This window comes from Saccopteryx bilineata, chromosome 1, assembly GCF_036850765.1.
Source record: "Saccopteryx bilineata isolate mSacBil1 chromosome 1, mSacBil1_pri_phased_curated, whole genome shotgun sequence".
NCBI classification, from domain to species: domain Eukaryota; kingdom Metazoa; phylum Chordata; class Mammalia; order Chiroptera; family Emballonuridae; genus Saccopteryx; species Saccopteryx bilineata.
In genome coordinates, this window is record NC_089490.1 from 271,213,137 (window position 1) to 271,230,992 (window position 17,856).

Here is a 17,856-nt window from a genome sequence, read left to right on the forward strand (position 1 = left end):
GGGTGGAGTCATCTCAGCACCTAGCCTGTTGGGAGAGCTGAGGAGGCAGGACCCCTCCTGGATCCTCTTAGAAGCCGGTGTGTGTGGCTGATAGGGAGTGGGGGGGCTTCAAAGGTCTGGGATCGAACCAACATCCCGCAGAGCCCGGCTGGGCCATCAGTATAGACTTTTTGCCCTGGGTCCCCCCTCTCTGGGATTCTGGTAGTGAGAGCGCGTGTGGGGGTGGGGGTGGCTCCTCTGTGCCCGTGACTTCTGTGTTTGCACAGGGGGAGGGGCTGGCCAGTGCCAGCTGAGAGCCTCAAAGCTCTGGCCAGCGCCTCCAGATAAGGCATTAACAGTCCTGTGGACTCACCCTTCAGATCTGCTGACGCTTCCTTTCGCTTAGGTGCTTGGGGTGAGGTGCCAAAGGTTCCCTATAAATTGCTGGGGCTCCGGCTGTGTCGACTCGCCCTCCAGCTCCTGTCCTGTCCTGTCGACAGGGACCCTCCTCTGACCATCATGGTGAAGCTTGTACTGCCCAACCCGGGCCTAGAGGACCGAATCCCCTCCCTGGGGGAACTGGAGGTCATCGAGAAGGAGGAGGCCAGCTCGCGGCCTAAATGGGACAACAAGGCCCAGTACATGCTCACCTGCGTGGGCTTCTGTGTGGGCCTGGGCAACGTGTGGCGCTTCCCCTACCTGTGCCAGAGCCATGGCGGAGGTAGGCTGGGCAGGAGGGCGGGCGGGGGTCCGGGGCAAACAACATTGGTGTCCCCCAGCACCTTAGCACCCCGTGTACAGAGGGGGGAAGATTGGAGGGCAAAGGGCTGGGGGCAGGGCAGCACAGACCTGTGCCGTCCAAGCCTTCACCGGTTGACTTGAGCCCCCTGCCTTTGCAGAGTGCAGGGCCAGGCAAAGGGCTGGGCTGAAGAACGGCACTGGTGCTGACATACTCACTCCCCTCCTTGTTCGCCTGGGTTGGTGAGGGAGGCCCAGTGCCTGTTCCCACATGTCCAAGTGCCTGTGTGTCCCGGGAGGCCATCCTTACTCCAGGATCCAGGATCCCTGCCCTGTTCCCAGAGAACAGACCTGATCTGGGGGTGGAGGGACAGAGAGGGACCAGCTGCTTCTTCGGGTGGAGCCCTGTCTCTGAGCATGGAAGGTGCCGGTAGGAGGGCAGTAAGACAGCCATCCTTTTGGATACCATACAGCCAATGGGCCAAGTCCTAACCTCACAGGTGGGCTCCACACTCCCTGAGGGACAGAGGAGGGGTCTGGGCCTGGAACAGGTGACCCACAGAGGAACAGGCAGGCAGGCTCTCCACTGGTGTGCTCACAGGCCGGAGGTGGGAAGGCTGCATCCCCCACGTAACACTGGCTTCAGCCTGTCCTGTTGCCTCCAGAGGCCTGCTGTCTCCTCCCCATGGCCTGAGGCCATTCGCTCTCGCCCAGCTGCATAGACCCCTCTGTGGTTGCTGAGTCTCAGTCCCCATGGTCTCGTCCTTCCCCGACCCTCCCAATGACAATAGATTGCAGGGACGGAGGCCACACTTGTAGTACCATCAGCCCCCATGCTTCTGTGGCTTCTGTCTCTTCTGGGGTCTCAGCCCTGGGAGGGGCTGTGGCCAGGAGCTTGGCAGCAGGAAGGGGAACAGCACTGTGCTTGTCACCTGGACGGAGGTCTGGGCAGGTGCTGTGCTCGCTGGAGAGACAGGCTCTGCAGAGCGAGGTGCATGCTCTGAGGTCGCTTCTGCTTTTGTGGGCTTTTGAATAACCTCCTTTGAAAGCACAAATGCTCTCTAGTGATGTGAGTTTGTTCTTATTCTGAAGAACCTGCTGGTTTTCACGAGGCTTTGTGACAAACAAACCAGAACGATGAGGTTGTTCCCAGGTCAGCTTTGTGACCCCCTCCCCTGCCCCCCAGCTTCCATGGCCAAAGACTGAAGCTTCTGAATGTGTGGGAGGGTCTGTCTTACTGCTTAGGGTCCATCCTGTGCTTTCCAGATGGTCCTGCCGCAGTCACTTCTATGCTGGTGGGGGAGGGGAAGGGAACCCTGTGGGGGAGGGGAAGGGAACCCCTGTGGGGGAGGGGAACAGAACCCCTGTGGGGGAGGGGAACAGAACTCCTGTGGGGGAGGGGAAGGGAACCCCTGTGGGGGTGGGTAGAGTCACTGCCCGTCCCAGGGGCTAGGCTGCCCTTCCCTCTGGAAGGTCCTGGTCACTTTCCTGACTCCCTACCAAGGTTGCTCTAGGGCCAGGGTCCTGGCAACACCTGCAACATTTACTTAGTTCCAAAGGGAAGGGACTGAGGTGAGGTGGGGGCTCTGGGAGGGAAATACACACATACATGCCCCTCTGGGTGTCTGAGGGGCAGTGTGGGGACACTGCCTCCAGATAGTGTGGATAGGAGGGACATGTCTCCCATCACTCCTGGGTCCTGCTGAGTGGACAGCAAAGGGACATAGCTCTGTCAGCTCTGGGAAGTGGCAGGAGGGGTTCCAGCTGCCATCTCCCACCTCCTTGAGACCCTCCCCGCCCCTCCTGTGTGTCCCCCCTCACCTGGAGGCCCCTCAGTATTCTCCAGCTCTGGCCAGGAGCTGAGTGCCGGGTCCTCCAAGCCCAGGAGGTAATCACTGAGAACAGTGATAACCCCCCACGCCCAGGAGACAATTGTTGAGGACAGTGATAATGAGCCAGCCCCAGGAGAAAATTGCTGAAGGACAATGACAAGGTGTGGCAGATGTCTCCTCAGTGGTGGCATTTCCCACACCTGTCGCCCCAGCTCAAGGAGAGGGAGAGTTATGTAGCTTAGAAAGTGATAGATCTGAGGACTCTGACGACCAGCCCTGGTTTGGTGAAGACTTAAGTTTGCCTTCAGTTATTTCCAGGAGTTTTGAGTAATTTGAAAAGTAAAACAAACCATCATTTACTTTATATTATAAAAAAATTAAAATGCAGAAAAGTACAGAAAACTACAGAGACAGCCCTCAGAACACAGCCATGTGTAATGGTGTGCGAGTGTGTGTGCACACACAAAGCCCCCTGCTGCTGCGTGAGGTATTGTCATGAGCAGGCCCCGCCTTCCAGATCTCCAATGGGGGCATCTCTGTGACCAAAGCAGCAGGTAAATGGGGCATCGGCGGGGCTGTGCCCTCTGTCTGCCTCCTCGGTCAGGTCTTTTTTCTTGGTTTTGTGTGTCTGCGGGTCAGCAGCTACCCCTCCCCAGCCCCCCCCCCCCCAGTTCCTAAATTCTCAGAGAGGGAGGAAGCTGTACTTCCATGCGAGTGTATTTTTCTCCTGCGGGACCTTTACATTCCCCCGTCCCACCCCATCTCTGTCTCTGTATGTGTGCCCACTGGTGTGCAAGGGCACATGACCATGGGCTCCTACAGAAAGAAGGCCTGTCAGGTACCCCACTAGGTTACACCTGGAGACTCTTGTAGGAGGGAGGGCTGCCAGGAGCACAGGCGGCAGAGGCTTCCTGGAGGAGTGGCTATCTAAGTGGGGTTTTCAAGGATAAATAGGAGTTTTCTGACGAAGATGCAAGGACAGCAAGACCTGTGAATAAAAGGGACATCATGAAGTAGGAATGGGATCAAAGGACATTTGGGAACCTCAGACTTGTTTTGTTCCTGGTAGTTTTGCCCAAAAGATTTTCACATCATGCTCCTGAGAAAACAGTAGAGTGGTAAATCTTTTCTTCTTCTAACTTTACCCTCACTGACACTGTGGCCAAGTGAGTCGCCCCTGCCTGTGAGCGTGTAACCCCAGCAGTGCCCCAGGCCCAGGGCAGCTCCCCGCACACTTCCTGCGGGAGATCCAGCGCGGGGGGTCATCGCTGCTGTCTGCTTTTCCTCTCATTGTCGTACTGAGCTAACCATCACCTTCGAGTGAAGGTTCCACATGCTCCCATGCTTTCCTGATTAGATTTCAAGCCCCAGAGGGAACTCACTGTGGTCCCTGACTTCTCTGTGCTCCACCCAGCATGTGGACACCTTCATTAACTCCCCGGGACCTATCATGTGCTCACCTGTAAGACAAACATGGTCTTGGGGAAACAATAGACAAGCTGGTCACTGTCAGTGAGGCGGCACGAAGCTTCCCCATAAAACAGTGGTGACGGCCATCACGAGTGGTATGCTGCTGCTGCTGGTGTGCCGAATTACATTTGTGAGCAAGTTCTGTAGGTACTTCCGACCAACGCCTGTGTCTCCAGAGGGGGTCTTTGCCATCTGGTGTATATGACCTCTCACACTGCTGCCTGTTCCCCACCAGGAGCATTCATGATCCCGTTCCTCATTCTGTTGATTGTGGAGGGTGTCCCCTTGCTGCACCTGGAGTTTGCCATCGGGCAGCGACTGCGCAAGGGCAGTGTGGGTGTCTGGAGCTCCATCCACCCAGCCCTGAAGGGCGTAGGTGAGTGTATGCGTCCAGTTGGTGGGAACCCTGCCTGGGTCCAGGGTGGACACTAAACACTTTCTGTCCTTCTCTTCTTTTGCCTTCCTTTCTGGGGGGCTCACCATACCCAGCCCTCTGCAAACCCTGCCTTGGCTACTCACAGAAGTATAAGTGGCAGGGTCCAGACTGGGGCCACTTCTGCCCTCCAGAGACCAGCTGGGCAGCAGAGGCTAACCTGAGTCCCCAGGAGCCCCAGGCCTGGGAGTATGTAAGTGTAGGGAGAGCTGAGGCCCCCATTGATGCCCACAGTGGGGCTCAGCAAACGCCTGAGGGACTGCCTTTCTGTTCTCTGGGACCTTGAGTCCACCCACACTGAGTCCTCGAGGGGGTTCCCTCAGCTCTGCCCCTGCTAACAGGGCCCCACTCCCAAATGGTGCCTCCCAGCAGTGTCGATTGCCCCCCAGGGATCGCGTCCATGTTCGTGTCCTTCATGGTGGGCCTCTACTACAACACCATCATCGCCTGGGTCATGTGGTACTTCTTCAACTCCTTCCAGGAACCCCTGCCTTGGAGCACCTGCCCACTCAACGACAACCGAACAGGTGAGCCCACGGCGGGGCAGGGGCAGTGGTCAAGGGCCATGATGGCTGGTTGTATGAGAGCCATGTGCACCTTTGAACATGCAGACTGAGTCTGTGAGTAGTCAACCTCTATTTCCCCTAGTTCAAATGGTTATGGCTCAAGTTTGGCAAAACCAGAGCACATTTACAGCAACAGGGAATTTAAAAAATCAGTCTGCTGGAGAAAAGCCCTTAAAAAAGGTGCTTTTTGATGCAGTGGATAGAATGTTGGACTGGGACACGGAGGACCCAGGTTTGAAAAACCCCGAGGTTGCCAGCTTGAACGCGGGCTCATCTGGTTTGAGCAAGGCTCACCAGCTTGAGCCCAAGGTCACTGGCTTGAGCAAGGGGTCACTCGGTCTGCTGTAGCCCCATGGTCAAGGCACATATGAGGAAGCAATCAATGAACAACTAAGGTGTCGCAACAAAGACTTGATGCTTCTCATCTCTCTCCCTTCCTGTTTGTTCCTATCTGTCCCTCAGTCTCTCTGTCTCTTTGTCTCTGTCACACACACACACACACACACACACACACACACACACACAAGTGCTTTCCCCTGAGGAGGAGGTGCTAGCCAAGGCTGGAATGAAGGAACTGGAATGAAGGAAAAATGGAAGGACGCCTTTAGGCGTTATAGAAACCCACTGCTCCCTGATATCACACGGGTGTTCGCCTAATCCTCCACTGTCCTTTTCCATCACATTCCCCATGGTCTTCTTCCCTACAGAGCCCCCCCCCCCCAGGAGTCTTTCTGGGATCCCCTCCAAGGAGGGAGAGGGGGAGCATACAGGCTGTGTGCTCAGTCAGCAGCTTGCACCCACATCCACATCAGGGCATGAACTGCCTGGCATGTAAGCGTAGGTCCAAAAGCAGGGAGTGACCAGTGCACAGGTGTATGTGTGTGTGTGCATGCGTGTCTGGTATGCTCACACTTCTATGTGCACATATGTACATGCTTACATTCAGGTATGCCTAGGTGTGTGCATATGTGTGGGTGTACACACAGGCAGGCATGTATATACATGCAAGTATGCTCACGTGCATGTACACGTGTCTGTGTGGGTATGCGCATGTGTGTCTGTGTGCACTACATGTCTGATGTCAGGGGGTTGGGAGCATAGCCCTGTTTCCCGCGGCAGTGCCATCCTCCTCATGAGTTCCCTTTCTACGACCCACCCTGACGGATGTGAGCTCCCCCTGCAGGCTACGTGGAGGAGTGCACCCGCAGCTCATCCGTGGACTACTACTGGTACCGTGAGACCCTCAACATCTCCACCTCCATCAGTGACTCGGGCTCTGTGCAGTGGTGGGTCCTGCTCTGTCTGACCTGTGCCTGGAGTGTCCTCTATGTGTGCGTCATCCGTGGCATTGAGACCACAGGCAAGGTGCGGGAGCTCCCGGGGGCAAGCAGGAGCTGGCTGCTCACTAACCAGCTCTGAGGGTCACTGCCTCATGTCTGTCTGTCTGGGAGGGGCCTCTGCTGCCCCCAGCTTGGGCTTGGAGATGTGCTGCTGGCCCACATTGTTCTCAAACCTGTGCTTAAAAAGCTGCAGCAAGAGTAACCCACAGTAGCTCTCTAACCGGGAGGAGCTGGATAGTCCTCATAATAAACACAAGTAGGAAACATCACATCTCCTTTCCCTGGGAGCTGGGAGCAGAGAGGTGCCCAGAGGAGTGGAGCAGGGGTCCTGCATGACTAGCTCTTTCTCCTAGCTCACCCTGTCTTCCCCTCCACCCCACTTCTGCCCTGTCCCAGGCCGTGTACATCACCTCGACGCTGCCCTATGTTGTCCTGACCATCTTCCTCATTCGGGGCCTGACGCTGAAAGGAGCCACCGATGGTATCGTCTTCCTCTTCACACCCAATGTGAGCCTCCTGCAGTCCGCCCTGGGGCTCCAGCTCCTGTGGGAGAGGCCACCCTGGGGGCTGGGCCTCTCCCCCGGAGACCAGCCCCAGCCAGTCCCAGGCCCCTTGATGCATGAATGCTGGGCCCTGTAAACTCAAGGGAGGCTCTGTCCAAATTGGTGAACCACCTTCATCCAAGTCGTCAGCTTCCACCTTTAAGGGGCATTGTCTGTCCTGATCACCTGCCCAGCAGCCTTAGCTGTCACCAGCCTCCAGGCTTCCCCCGACCCGGGCCACCACCTCTTTGGTTTCCTGTGACCCCTCATCCTTGGGGTACCAAGCTGAGGGTCTCTGTTTGACTGCAGATCACGGAGCTTGCCAACCCGGTGACTTGGCTGGATGCAGGGGCCCAGGTCTTCTACTCTTTCTCGTTGGCCTTCGGGGGCCTCATCTCCTTCTCCAGCTACAATTCTGTCCAGTAAGTGTGGACAGGGATTCTGGGCCAGGCAGAAGGTCTGTCTTGGTGCCCCAGCAAATTGTGGGATCCACGGTATTCCATGCTGGGGAGGCAGGCTTAGGATCTGGGACATCTTCACGCACTAGGTACCTCAAGCATCCTCCTCATGACGCCTTGGTCTTGGGGATGATGAGCCCTGGTGTGCTCCCCTCCGTCCCACATACTCCCTACCTGATTACCCCTCAGCATCCAGGACCTCAGATGCCCAGCCACTGCAGTCCACCGCAGACTAACACCCACATGGAAAGGGCCCCAGGGGCCTTCAGAGGAACTCAGTTGTTATCAGTTCATCTCCACAAACATTTATGGAGTGTCTACTGTGTACCCTGCTTGGCGCATAAGGTTCTGTCTTCTTGGGACCTGTGGCTATGGCCCAGCAAAGAGACAAACAAGTGAAGGGGTGAGGAGCCAGGCCGGGACCCTTGGTCAGGGCAGGCTTGCATCTGGAAGGTCGTTGTGAGCAAAGACTCAGACAGGGAGTGGATGGGTGCAGACACCTCCTGGCCACTAGCCACTGGAGATAGTCCGAGAGGGTAGGGGCTGGTGAGGACCGATTTCTCTACATCCTTGCTGACACTTGTTACTATCTGACTCTGATTCTGGCCATGCTAGTGGGTGGGATCTAGTGTCTCACTGTGGTTTGATTTGCGTTTCCCTGAGGGCTAAGGGCCTAGGTTTCTGCTGGAAGCATCTGGAAGGATAGTGTTAGCATTAGTAGTGGGGGTCAGGGTTGGGTTGAGGAGGTCAGGGGTTGGGTTGTGGACACACTGAGCGAGGAAGCCTTTAGGTTCCAGGTGGATTTGGGGAGCTCGTAGCTGGAAGGAGATTGGACCTGGGAAGATCAGGAGAAGGCAGAAAGGGGTATGATGGGGTATAGGTAGGGGGCACAGGAAAGGATGGGGAGGGACAGAAAGAGGTAGAGGTAGGGCGTGTGGCCCAGGCCACCTCCTCAGAGACTTTGGGTCATGGGTTATGAGGCCTTGGCCAGTCCTGACAGCAAGAGGCTAAGTGCCCACCCTCTGGTCTAAGTAGCTGCTGGTCGAGCAAGAATTGGCAAACAGGGGTCTCCTGCCCTCATCTTTGGGGGTTGAAGCCTGCTCTAGGGGTCCTTAAAACTTTCAGGGGTCTTCGGGCTGCCAAGTTGCAATGCACGTGGCATTGTGAAGTAGTAAGAAGGACAGGAATGAGGGGCCACTGGTTATAGGCACAGAGCGTGGGGATGGCCTTCTGGTCACCATCACCTCTTGCTGGGTGCAGTCAGGGAAGGATGTGGAGGTGGGTCACATCCCCTCTGCCCCTGCACTCCAGCAGCTTGGGCTCCGGCCAGACTCCTGTCTGTGCTGATGTCAGGTAGGTGAACACGGCGTCTCTAGCCTGCAGTGACCCAATGCCGCTTTCATCTGCAGCAACAACTGTGAGATGGACGCGGTGATCGTGTCTGTCATCAACGGCTTCACATCTGTGTATGCAGCCACCGTGGTCTACTCCATCATCGGCTTCCGTGCCACAGAGCGCTATGACGACTGCTTTAACAAGTGAGTGCTCCTCCCAGCCTGTACCCACCCTCCAAGGAGCTTGCCAGCCCTGCACCGCCCAGGGCGGGTGTCAGCCTCACTCTCTTTCCAGGAATATCCTGACGCTCATCAATGGGTTCGACCTGCCCGAGGGCAATGTCACAGAGAAGAACTTTGTGGAAATGCAGCAGTGGTGCAATGCCACCAACCCTGAGGCTTATGCACAGCTGACATTCCAGACTTGTGACATCAACTCTTTCTTGTCAGAAGTGAGTCTTTTGGGGGCAGCCCAAGGCAAAGAGGGAGGGGCACCCTTGAAGGACACTGAACTCCCACAGGAGCCCACCCAGTTCCCATGGGCCTGTCTTCATCCTCACATGCTTGGCCACCTCTGACCCTCCTGTCCTACCCTGGTGCTTATGCCCTAAGAACCCATCTGTCACACGTCTGCCCTCTGACCTGCTCTAACTGGCTCTAACCAACCAATGGGCCACATATCCAGGGCAGTTATTTAAGGGACTCACTCAGGGCTCTGAACATGGTCATTCAGGGGGCATCTCAGGAATTGTCGAGGGTAGGGGCACCCTGTCCATGAGCAGACGGTAGTCTGCTCAGCTGCGGCATGTCTGTTCTGGCAGCTCGGGGTCCCATTTGCTGCTGGACGACATGATTCCCCATCCTGTTCGTAAAACGTAGTTCAGCTTTTAAAAAAATACAGTTGGACAAAAGAGACAATGACTGGTCATTCACAAGGTGGCTCAAATGAGCCGGTACTTGCGCAGTGTGGACCTGGCGCGTGGAGAGTTGACCAGTGGTTGACAGGAAAAGAGAGGGATGTGACTAAAATCAGGGGATATGGAGAGCATGTGCTATGCGTGAGTGACACATCTGCTTGTCCCTGCAGGGTGTGGAGGGCACGGGGCTGGCGTTCATTGTCTTCACAGAGGCCATCACCAAGATGCCGGTGTCCCCCTTGTGGTCTGTGCTCTTCTTCATCATGCTCTTCTGCCTGGGTCTGTCCTCCATGTTTGGGAACATGGAGGGCGTGGTCGTGCCCTTGCAGGACCTCAAAGCCATCCCCAAAAAGTGGCCCAAGGAGGCGATGACAGGTACACAAGCCAGGGCTGGGCGGGCTGGTGGCAAGGGCAGGCCTGGGGGTCATGGCCAAGACGGGGACTCTGTCTGCAGTGGTTGTTCTTTGCCCCCAGGCCTTATCTGCTTGGGGTCGTACCTCATTGCCTTCATCTTCACACTGAACTCCGGCCAGTACTGGCTCTCCTTGTTGGACGGCTATGCTGGCTCCATCCCCCTGCTCATCATTGCCTTCTGTGAGATGTTCGCCGTGGTCTATGTGTACGGCGTGGACAGGTAGGAGGGCAGCTGAGGCATGTGACTATCTCCAACAGTCATAGGAACTCCCATCCTGGGATAAGTTGTGCTGTATCCAGCCCCAGGCGGAAGACCACGCACGGGACACAGGCCTGAGGAACCGTGTGGTGGGGGTGTGGGTCTGGCACCTGGATGGGTGATGTGGAGAAGAGATGGATTCCAGATGAACCTTCACCCGAAACAGCTGAAACCATACCCCCTCCAGCTTTCAGACTCTTCCAGACCTAGCCTAGAAAGATAAGCACAGACAGTAGGAAACAGCGTAGTCACAAGTGAAAATACAGGTGCCTTTGATCTGACCGCGTAATTTAAAAACATTTATAACCAAAGTGTCATAAGCAAAGTCAAAAGACAAAAAACTATCTAGAGAATCAGTTGCACAGCATGGAGCGAAGAAGCACTGGTACCCCAGAAGCCCTTGGCGGACGAGACATGCCCAGGGGACCAGAAAATGCAGAAGGATGCTCAGGGTCTTGGGGGGCCCAGAAGCAGCCTCCAGGCCTTGCGGAGCAGACAGGGGAGCCAGGGGAAGGGGAGTGGCAGGACAAGGACATTAACTGTTGGTAAGGGGGCCTCCTCCTGGGACCAGGGGGAGGGAGCTGGGTGTTTTACATCCATGGTCAGGGAAGTGCTCTAGGCCTTTCTAAGGGGAAGAGAGAGCTTTGCAGCCAGACGGAAGCTCAGACATAAAAGGAGGCTATGCAGTTTTTCAGCCATCCCCTTGGCCAAATATTCAGGGTATCACCTCATTACCAGAGATGGGGGAGGTCCAGAAAACGGCACCATGTCCTTGACAGGAGCTGAACTTGCCACAACTTTAGAAACAACCATTAGTGTCTATTAACACGATATGCACAAGCCATGGGGGGGGGGACGACTGAAGATCCCATTTTGAGAATCCTGTTCTGCAACAGCAAGACATGCGTGAGGAGGGCACATGCGCTGGAGGCCTGTTTCAGCTGGTAACCTCAGCATTCCACACACTGCAAACAGCCTGGGAGGCAACCAGGGAGAGGCTGAGGAGCATGCGGTGGACTCACAGTGCCGTAATGGCAGCACATGTTGGGGAAGAAGGCTTGGATGTTGCTGTGTGCCTGCGGCTGGATGCAAAGCAGGCATGACTGTTCTCATGAGCTCATGTCCATCAGTGAATGGACCAAGGAGATTTTGAAGCCAGACACTTGCTGCTGGAGTCCCATGCAATGCTGCCTCAACGGGGCCACATGAGTGGAGGTGGGGAGCCAGGAGTGGCCCCACTCAGAGGAGACTCATCACCACGCTCCCAGGCCCTGCTGGGTACAAGGCCTGGACATCTGTGCTTTCCCAGAAGTGTCCTGTGGGCTTAGCATCAGTCCCGCACAACTCATACTTACGTTCTGCCCACTCTGTTCTGATTTCTACAGATAATAAACTTGTTTGTGCAGAGGAGAGGTTAGCACAGGATGGGCAGGAAATGGCGAGGCCTCCAGGCTCAAGGCTGCCACCTTGCCAAGAAGGCTGCGGCTTCCCTCCTCCATTCCCCCAGAAGCACTGACCCCTATTCGCATAAGTGGCTGCCCAGGGCGTTTTTAAAAAATTTATTTACTGATTTTTAGAGAGAAGAGAGAGGAGAGAGGGGAGAGAGATAGAGAGAAGGGGGTGTTAGAGAAGTGAGAAGCAACTACACGTGTTCTGACCGGGCAAGCCCAGGTTTCAAACTGGTAACCTCAGCATTCCAGGTCGATGCTTTATCCTCTGTGCCACCACAGTTCAGGCTGCCAAAGGCATTTAAATTTAAAAATAGGAGGACCAGGCTCTGGCTACACAGGGAAGTTTCTAGAGGTCTCCGGGGAAGCTACTGCTGTGCCCAGAGACTTCCCAGGGGAGGCAAGTCTTTGCCCAGAAGCATGGCTAGCGCTATGATGGGGGCAAGGCCAGATGTGGCACGGTAGAATGACACCTGTGTGTCTGGTGTGGAAAGGCTGGTCTGTCCTCTGCTTTGATGAGATCAAAGACCCACGATGTCCACCAGTTGATGGCTTCCTTTTGACCTCTGCTTCCAGGTTCAACAAGGACATTGAGTTTATGATTGGCCACAAGCCCAACATCTTCTGGCAAGTCACGTGGAGGGTGGTCAGCCCACTGCTCATGCTGGTCATCTTCCTGTTCTTCTTCGTGGTCAAGGTCAATGAGGAGCTGACATACAGCATCTGGGACCCTAACTATGTGAGTGTGCAGGGGCCGCTGTGTGGGGCATGGGCCATATTCCCTGTGAGAAGGCAGGTAGAGGTGGAAGAGGTGGGGGTCCGTGGGGAGCAAGGGGAGGTGGGGAAGGTGCGGGGGCAGAGGAAGGAAGGGAGGCATGGGCACAGGAGGTGGGGGAGGCGTGAAGAGCAGGGCTCATATTCTCTGTGAGGAAGCATATGGGGGTGGAGGAGCCTTTGTTCTCCTTCCCTTCTCACACAAGAGCCAAGAGGTGGGAATCTTGGGCAGAAGGGGGACTGTGCCCTTGAAGGAGACATTGCTGGCTGTTTTTGTGTCCGCTTACCCTTTCCTGGGGTTGCTCTCCCCCCAGGAGGAATTTCCCAAATCCCAGAAGGTCCCATACCCGGACTGGGTGTATGGTGTGGTAGTCATCGTTGCTGGTGTGCCCTGCCTAACCATCCCCATCTTTGCCATCTACAAGCTCATCAGGAATTGCTGCCAGAAGCCAGAAAGCCAGCAAGGGCTGATCAGCACCCTGTCCACAACCTCTGTAAATGGGGACCTGAAGTACTGAGCGTCCTGCCCACGTGTGCATGTACAAATACATGTGTGAGCATGAAAGTGTGCACATGAGTATATACATGTGTGCATGTGTGAGTGAACACATGGATGAGAGTATATATATATGCAAGTGTGTGCACATGTAAGTGCATGCATATGTGTGAGTGCATTGTGTATACTGTGCATATACACATGTATATGTGTAAGCATGTGTGCATGCATATATGATTTTGTGTGCACATACATGAATGCACACACATGTTAGCACATGCGCACACATGCATGTGTATATATGGGTGTGTATACACACATGAATGTATATGCAAGTGGGTAGGCATGTGCATGCATGCATGCATGCACAAGTGCATGTTCACGTGTATGCACATGTGAATTGTGTATTTATAAATGTTTGAGTATGTGTGCAACATGTGTATACTATGCTATGTGTATCTGTATAGGCATGTGTGTAAATGTATGTGTCTAAGTGCACATGCATACTTGTGTGTACATGTGTATGGATATACACGCAGCTGTGTGTGCATGGGTGTGCCTGTATGTGCATGCATACATGTGTGTGCATGTGTACACATGCATGTTGTTCCACAGCATACATGAATCCACATGGGGTCTGGCTGTCCTTTTGGTTCCCATGTCACGAATGTCCTGCCCTGCTTTCCAATGGAAAATCAAAGGCGACAAGAGGGAAGCCACACCTACTCTGCTCATCCCATGGGAGATGGAAGTGTGTTGCTGTCTTGGTTCCTGGGAACAGTCTTGTTGCCCACCCCCTTCCCCTTCCTGTCGACCCCTTGAACTATGAGCTCCTGCAGTAATGTTGCAATTTTACCTCAAGATGAGGATCTCTGTCTGGAAAAGATGCCAGGCCCCCAGGCCAGTGAGACCTGCCTGTCCACCAGCCGGCAGAGTTTCTGAGTCTTGGCAGTGTTCCGGCTTAATGAATGCTAACCCATTTAATCATTGCTCTGGCTGCCACAAATAGATGACAGTTAAATAAAACTCAACTTGGCATAATGTAAGGCAGAAACACCCTTTGTGTTTTTTTAAGAGGACATTAACTGTGTGAATTTTTAGCCTGAGGTTGGAAAAGATGGGTTATATGGTAACTCAGCCTTGGTCCCTGAGGTTGAGGACAGTCGCTATGTCCTGAGCAATGTCAGGAACTGGGGAGCCCCTGGAAGACCACTCACTTGGTGCCACTCAGTGGAGGTTGGCGTTGGCTCTTCTCCCGTTATGGAAAGAGCTGTCTCCTGGGACGCAACATCTGATCTCAGCGAGCTACTTGACATGTGGAGTGTTTATGTCAATGAACTGGTCACTTCCACTTCCCATGGAGACATCTGGAAGTTTAAGTGAAACTGGATGTTCTGAGAATTCTCTGGGCAGGAATGGGAGAGCTGGTAGAAAGCGGGTCCCAACCCCTCATTCCATCCGTCACCTGGAGATGCCCCACCTGCTCTCCCCTCTCCCAGCAACTCCCAACCAACAGTGACCACAGATTTCGGCCCCAAATTCCAGCTGAGAATCTTCAAACACCTTGGCGTGTGGAGTCCTCTTCTGCACCAGTTATCTGGATGCCATGATCTACAGAAATCTCCAGAGGTAGAGTGGGAGGCCGGCCCAGGGCCTTTCACTCCGGGTCACAACGGTGTGTCCTTCCCAGGAAGCCCTCAGGCCCCACACTGCTCTGGACTCCACCTCCAGGTGCTGATGGCTTCCATGGGATCTCACCTTCTTCTCTTCATAAAGCCTTTGACTCTTGATTGGGAAAACACTCATCAGTATCCTGTGGAAGCACTGCCCCACGCAGGGGTGCAGAGAGGAGAGACCTTGTGGGGCTGATTCCACATTAGTTCATGTCACTTGATGAGTGCCTCATGTAACAGACTTGCTATTTTTGCAAATTGTTAGCCATGCAGGTCTTGTGAGCATAAAGTGTATCTGTATAAATAAATCACTATTTCATATTCTCAGCCTAAATGTTGTCCAGTGCAAAGGGATGAGCAGAGGGAACAGTCGAACCATCTGGAGGGGATGGTGTAGGGCTATGAGTCTGGTTTCTAGGTCTTCCTCTGAAGAAGCCATGACGTGGTGTCCACGGAGCCCAAAGTGTGGTGGTGGCCCTGTCCACTGCCTGAGGCACCCTGTGATGCACCGGCTAGGGGCGGGCCTTGGCCTCAGGATGTGGGAGCTGTTGGTGAGGTCAGCTGGGTTGGGGGGCAGGGAGAGGGAGTAAGAAAGACAGTGGAAAAGGCCCTTGCAGGTGTTTTGGGCTGGGCCACACAGCCTCACTCCTCCTCTTTCTTATCACCTCCCCTCAAAAAAGATTCTTTTAAAACTGTGCCCAAGGGGCCCACACCTCTAGGATCCACATATTTGGGACTGTGGGCACATGTTTGAGAGATACAGCAGCCTGGGGAAGTGAGAATTACACATCTGGGGCCCTGGTCTGTCCTGGTGGAAGAACCTGCCCTGGGGGTCTGCCTGTCCAGGGAGCCCCCAGTGGGAGCACCTAGGCTGAAGCCACTCCATGTCAGCACATCACCGCTCCCTTGAGGGACGGTATTGCAGGTCTCCCCATATTCCCCCCTCCATGGGCAGCGGGTGTCCTGCTTGTTGTCTATGGATAGTAGTGGGTGCTGAGGGTTGCACTGGTGCTGAAGATTGGGGGAAGCTGAAGGGTCAAGAAGAGGGAGTCCCTTCCACCCCACCCCACCCTGACCCCAAACGTCACCACTGTGTGATTTTATTTATATAACATTGTTGAAATTATAGCTATAGATTAGAGGTTGCCAGGGTGACAGGTGTTAGAGATGAAATTAAGCAAGACTTGTGGAGACAAAATACCTTGGCAAGGCAACCCCAACAATTTGGGGGCTCATACAGGACCCCTGTTCCCCTCGGGGGGCCTCAGCCCTTTTGTCGAAGGAGATGTGTCCCCATATTCCCCCCTCCATTGTGGTGGCCCCCCGCTAAGGGAAAGGCTGAGCCCAGGTAGCGAACAAACCTGGACTCTCAGCAATACAGGGATGGGGCCCTAAGAAGGTACCGCAGCAACCAGGCAACTTCGTGCACAGACCAAGGTAAGAAAAGCCGTGGGCACGGTGAAGTACTCCTTGGTGGTCAGGACTAGGAGCCAAGAAACCTCCAGTAAGGGGGTGTTGAGCCTCCCTCTGAAGCCACACCACAGTTAGGATAGGAAATCCCACCTCTAAGATAACAACTAGAGACAAAGATGGTACTGAACAAAAAAAGGGGAAGAAACCTCCCAAAGTTTCACTGGGCCGAATGCCCACGTATTGGGATGATAATCCTCGAATGACTGGTAAAAAGAAGCAACGAATTAACTCAACCTAGAAAAGCCAAGATGTGGCTCTTTTGAGGCCTAACTTGAGTTCTTACATGCAAAATTGGAAATGCTGGCTCTAATATTGAACTAAATAAAATAGTTTTTCATTCTTGTAATGCAAATACTCTGGGCATTGCTGCTTTAAAATGAGAATATGTAAGAAGCGCTCATTTAAACTTACATTGAATGGAATTTTGAATCCTAAACTTGTTTCTTAGTCTGGACTCTGTAAAGTCTTGCCGCACTAATTACTGTGCTCTATATTCTTCGACTTCAGAGTTAAGGGCCAAGTAGCAACTCAATTAAGATTAATCAGATTTTTTTTTTATAAGATATAGTGATATGTGTCTAAGTCATGGTACATGTTTTTTTTTTAAAATTTTTTATTTATTCATTTTAGAGAGGAGGGGGAGAGAGAGAGAGAGAGAGAGAGAGAGAGAGAGAGAAGGGGGGAGGAGCTGGAAGCATCAACTCCCATATGTGCCTTGACCAGGCAAGCCCAGGGTTTCGAACCGGCGACCTCAACATTTCCAGGTCGACACTTTACCCACTGCGCCACCACAGGTCAGGCAAGATTAATCAGATTTTATTTATGTGTCATACTCATGTCTTTGCACTGTCATTGTCTGGTTTGTATGTAAAACTGTACCCAGGTCTGTGAACCAGGAGAAATCAATTTCAGTTTGAGAGCCGTAGTCTGTCTCATCTGTCTGTCTGTCTGAAATTCTTACTCGTCTATGTGGAAAATAAATAAGTTAAAAATTCAAAGTGGGGAAGAGTACTCATCCCCTTCCATACAATAAAACTCAGAAAGAAAAAAACAAAACAAACCCAGGCTATTTAAATATCTTAAAGCCTGTTCCCAGAGGTCTAAAACAACTGTTGTCATTCTGAGAATAGGGAATTGACGCCTCGGGACTATGCCGGACTGTGAGAATGGGAGGGTCCTGCCAGGACCTCAGTGTGAAGGAAACGAAGGGCACTCGGGACTATGCCGGACAGAGAAAATGGGAGGGTCCTGCCAGGACCTCAGTGTGAAGGAAACGAAGGGCACTTTTAAAGTCCAAGCTGAAGCTCAGGAGGCCTCCAAGGGCAAAGAAGAAGTTTTGCCTCCTCTGCAACGATTAATAATACTATAAATAGAAGTTATTCTGAATGTTGTTGTTTTTTTTTAACCAGGTGGTCTAGAAAAGCATTTAATACTACTAGTTTAATTTAATTAATGCCTTTTAAAATTCTTAACAGAAAATATGTTTGTTTTGCCTGGGTTTACAAAAGGTTCTTATAATCCAATATTTTTCAATGATAATAAAGTCATGTAATGCCTATTTGAAATTAAAAAAATAAAGTATATATGCTGAAATTTCTTTTACAGAGGGAGGAACAAGACAGTTAACAGTTAATAGCTCACAGAACAATAACAGTGGGAGGGCTCTTGGCTCCTGCTTTGGTGGGATGTATGGCCTAGTGGAAAAAAAAT

At 53.3% G+C, this 17,856-nt stretch overlaps 1 protein-coding gene across 1 annotated transcript; it reads left to right on the forward strand.

Annotated features, from left to right (window-relative positions):
- The first annotated feature begins 364 nt into the window (after positions 1-364).
- On the forward strand, positions 365-15,007 carry SLC6A19 (solute carrier family 6 member 19). Its single transcript, XM_066243275.1, has 12 exons — positions 365-700; positions 4,255-4,395; positions 4,842-4,979; positions 6,202-6,383; positions 6,755-6,865; positions 7,210-7,322; positions 8,768-8,896; positions 8,988-9,144; positions 9,780-9,984; positions 10,084-10,243; positions 12,307-12,469; positions 12,819-15,007. Exons 1-12 carry the CDS (start codon positions 499-501, stop codon positions 13,020-13,022), a joined length of 1,905 nt encoding a protein of 634 aa, XP_066099372.1. The 5' UTR covers positions 365-498; the 3' UTR covers positions 13,023-15,007.
- The last annotated feature ends 2,849 nt before the right edge of the window (positions 15,008-17,856 follow it).

Bases quoted from the DNA above. Each gene is read 5' to 3' on its own strand.
- SLC6A19 (XM_066243275.1), top strand. From the start codon at position 499: ATGGTGAAGCTTGTACTGCCCAACCCGGGCCTAGAGGACCGAATCCCC. The intron at 6,866-7,209 runs GTGAGCCTCCTG...GTTTGACTGCAG, and splicing joins TCTTCCTCTTCACACCCAAT to ATCACGGAGCTTGCCAACCC. The intron at 7,323-8,767 runs GTAAGTGTGGAC...TTTCATCTGCAG, and splicing joins TCCAGCTACAATTCTGTCCA to CAACAACTGTGAGATGGACG.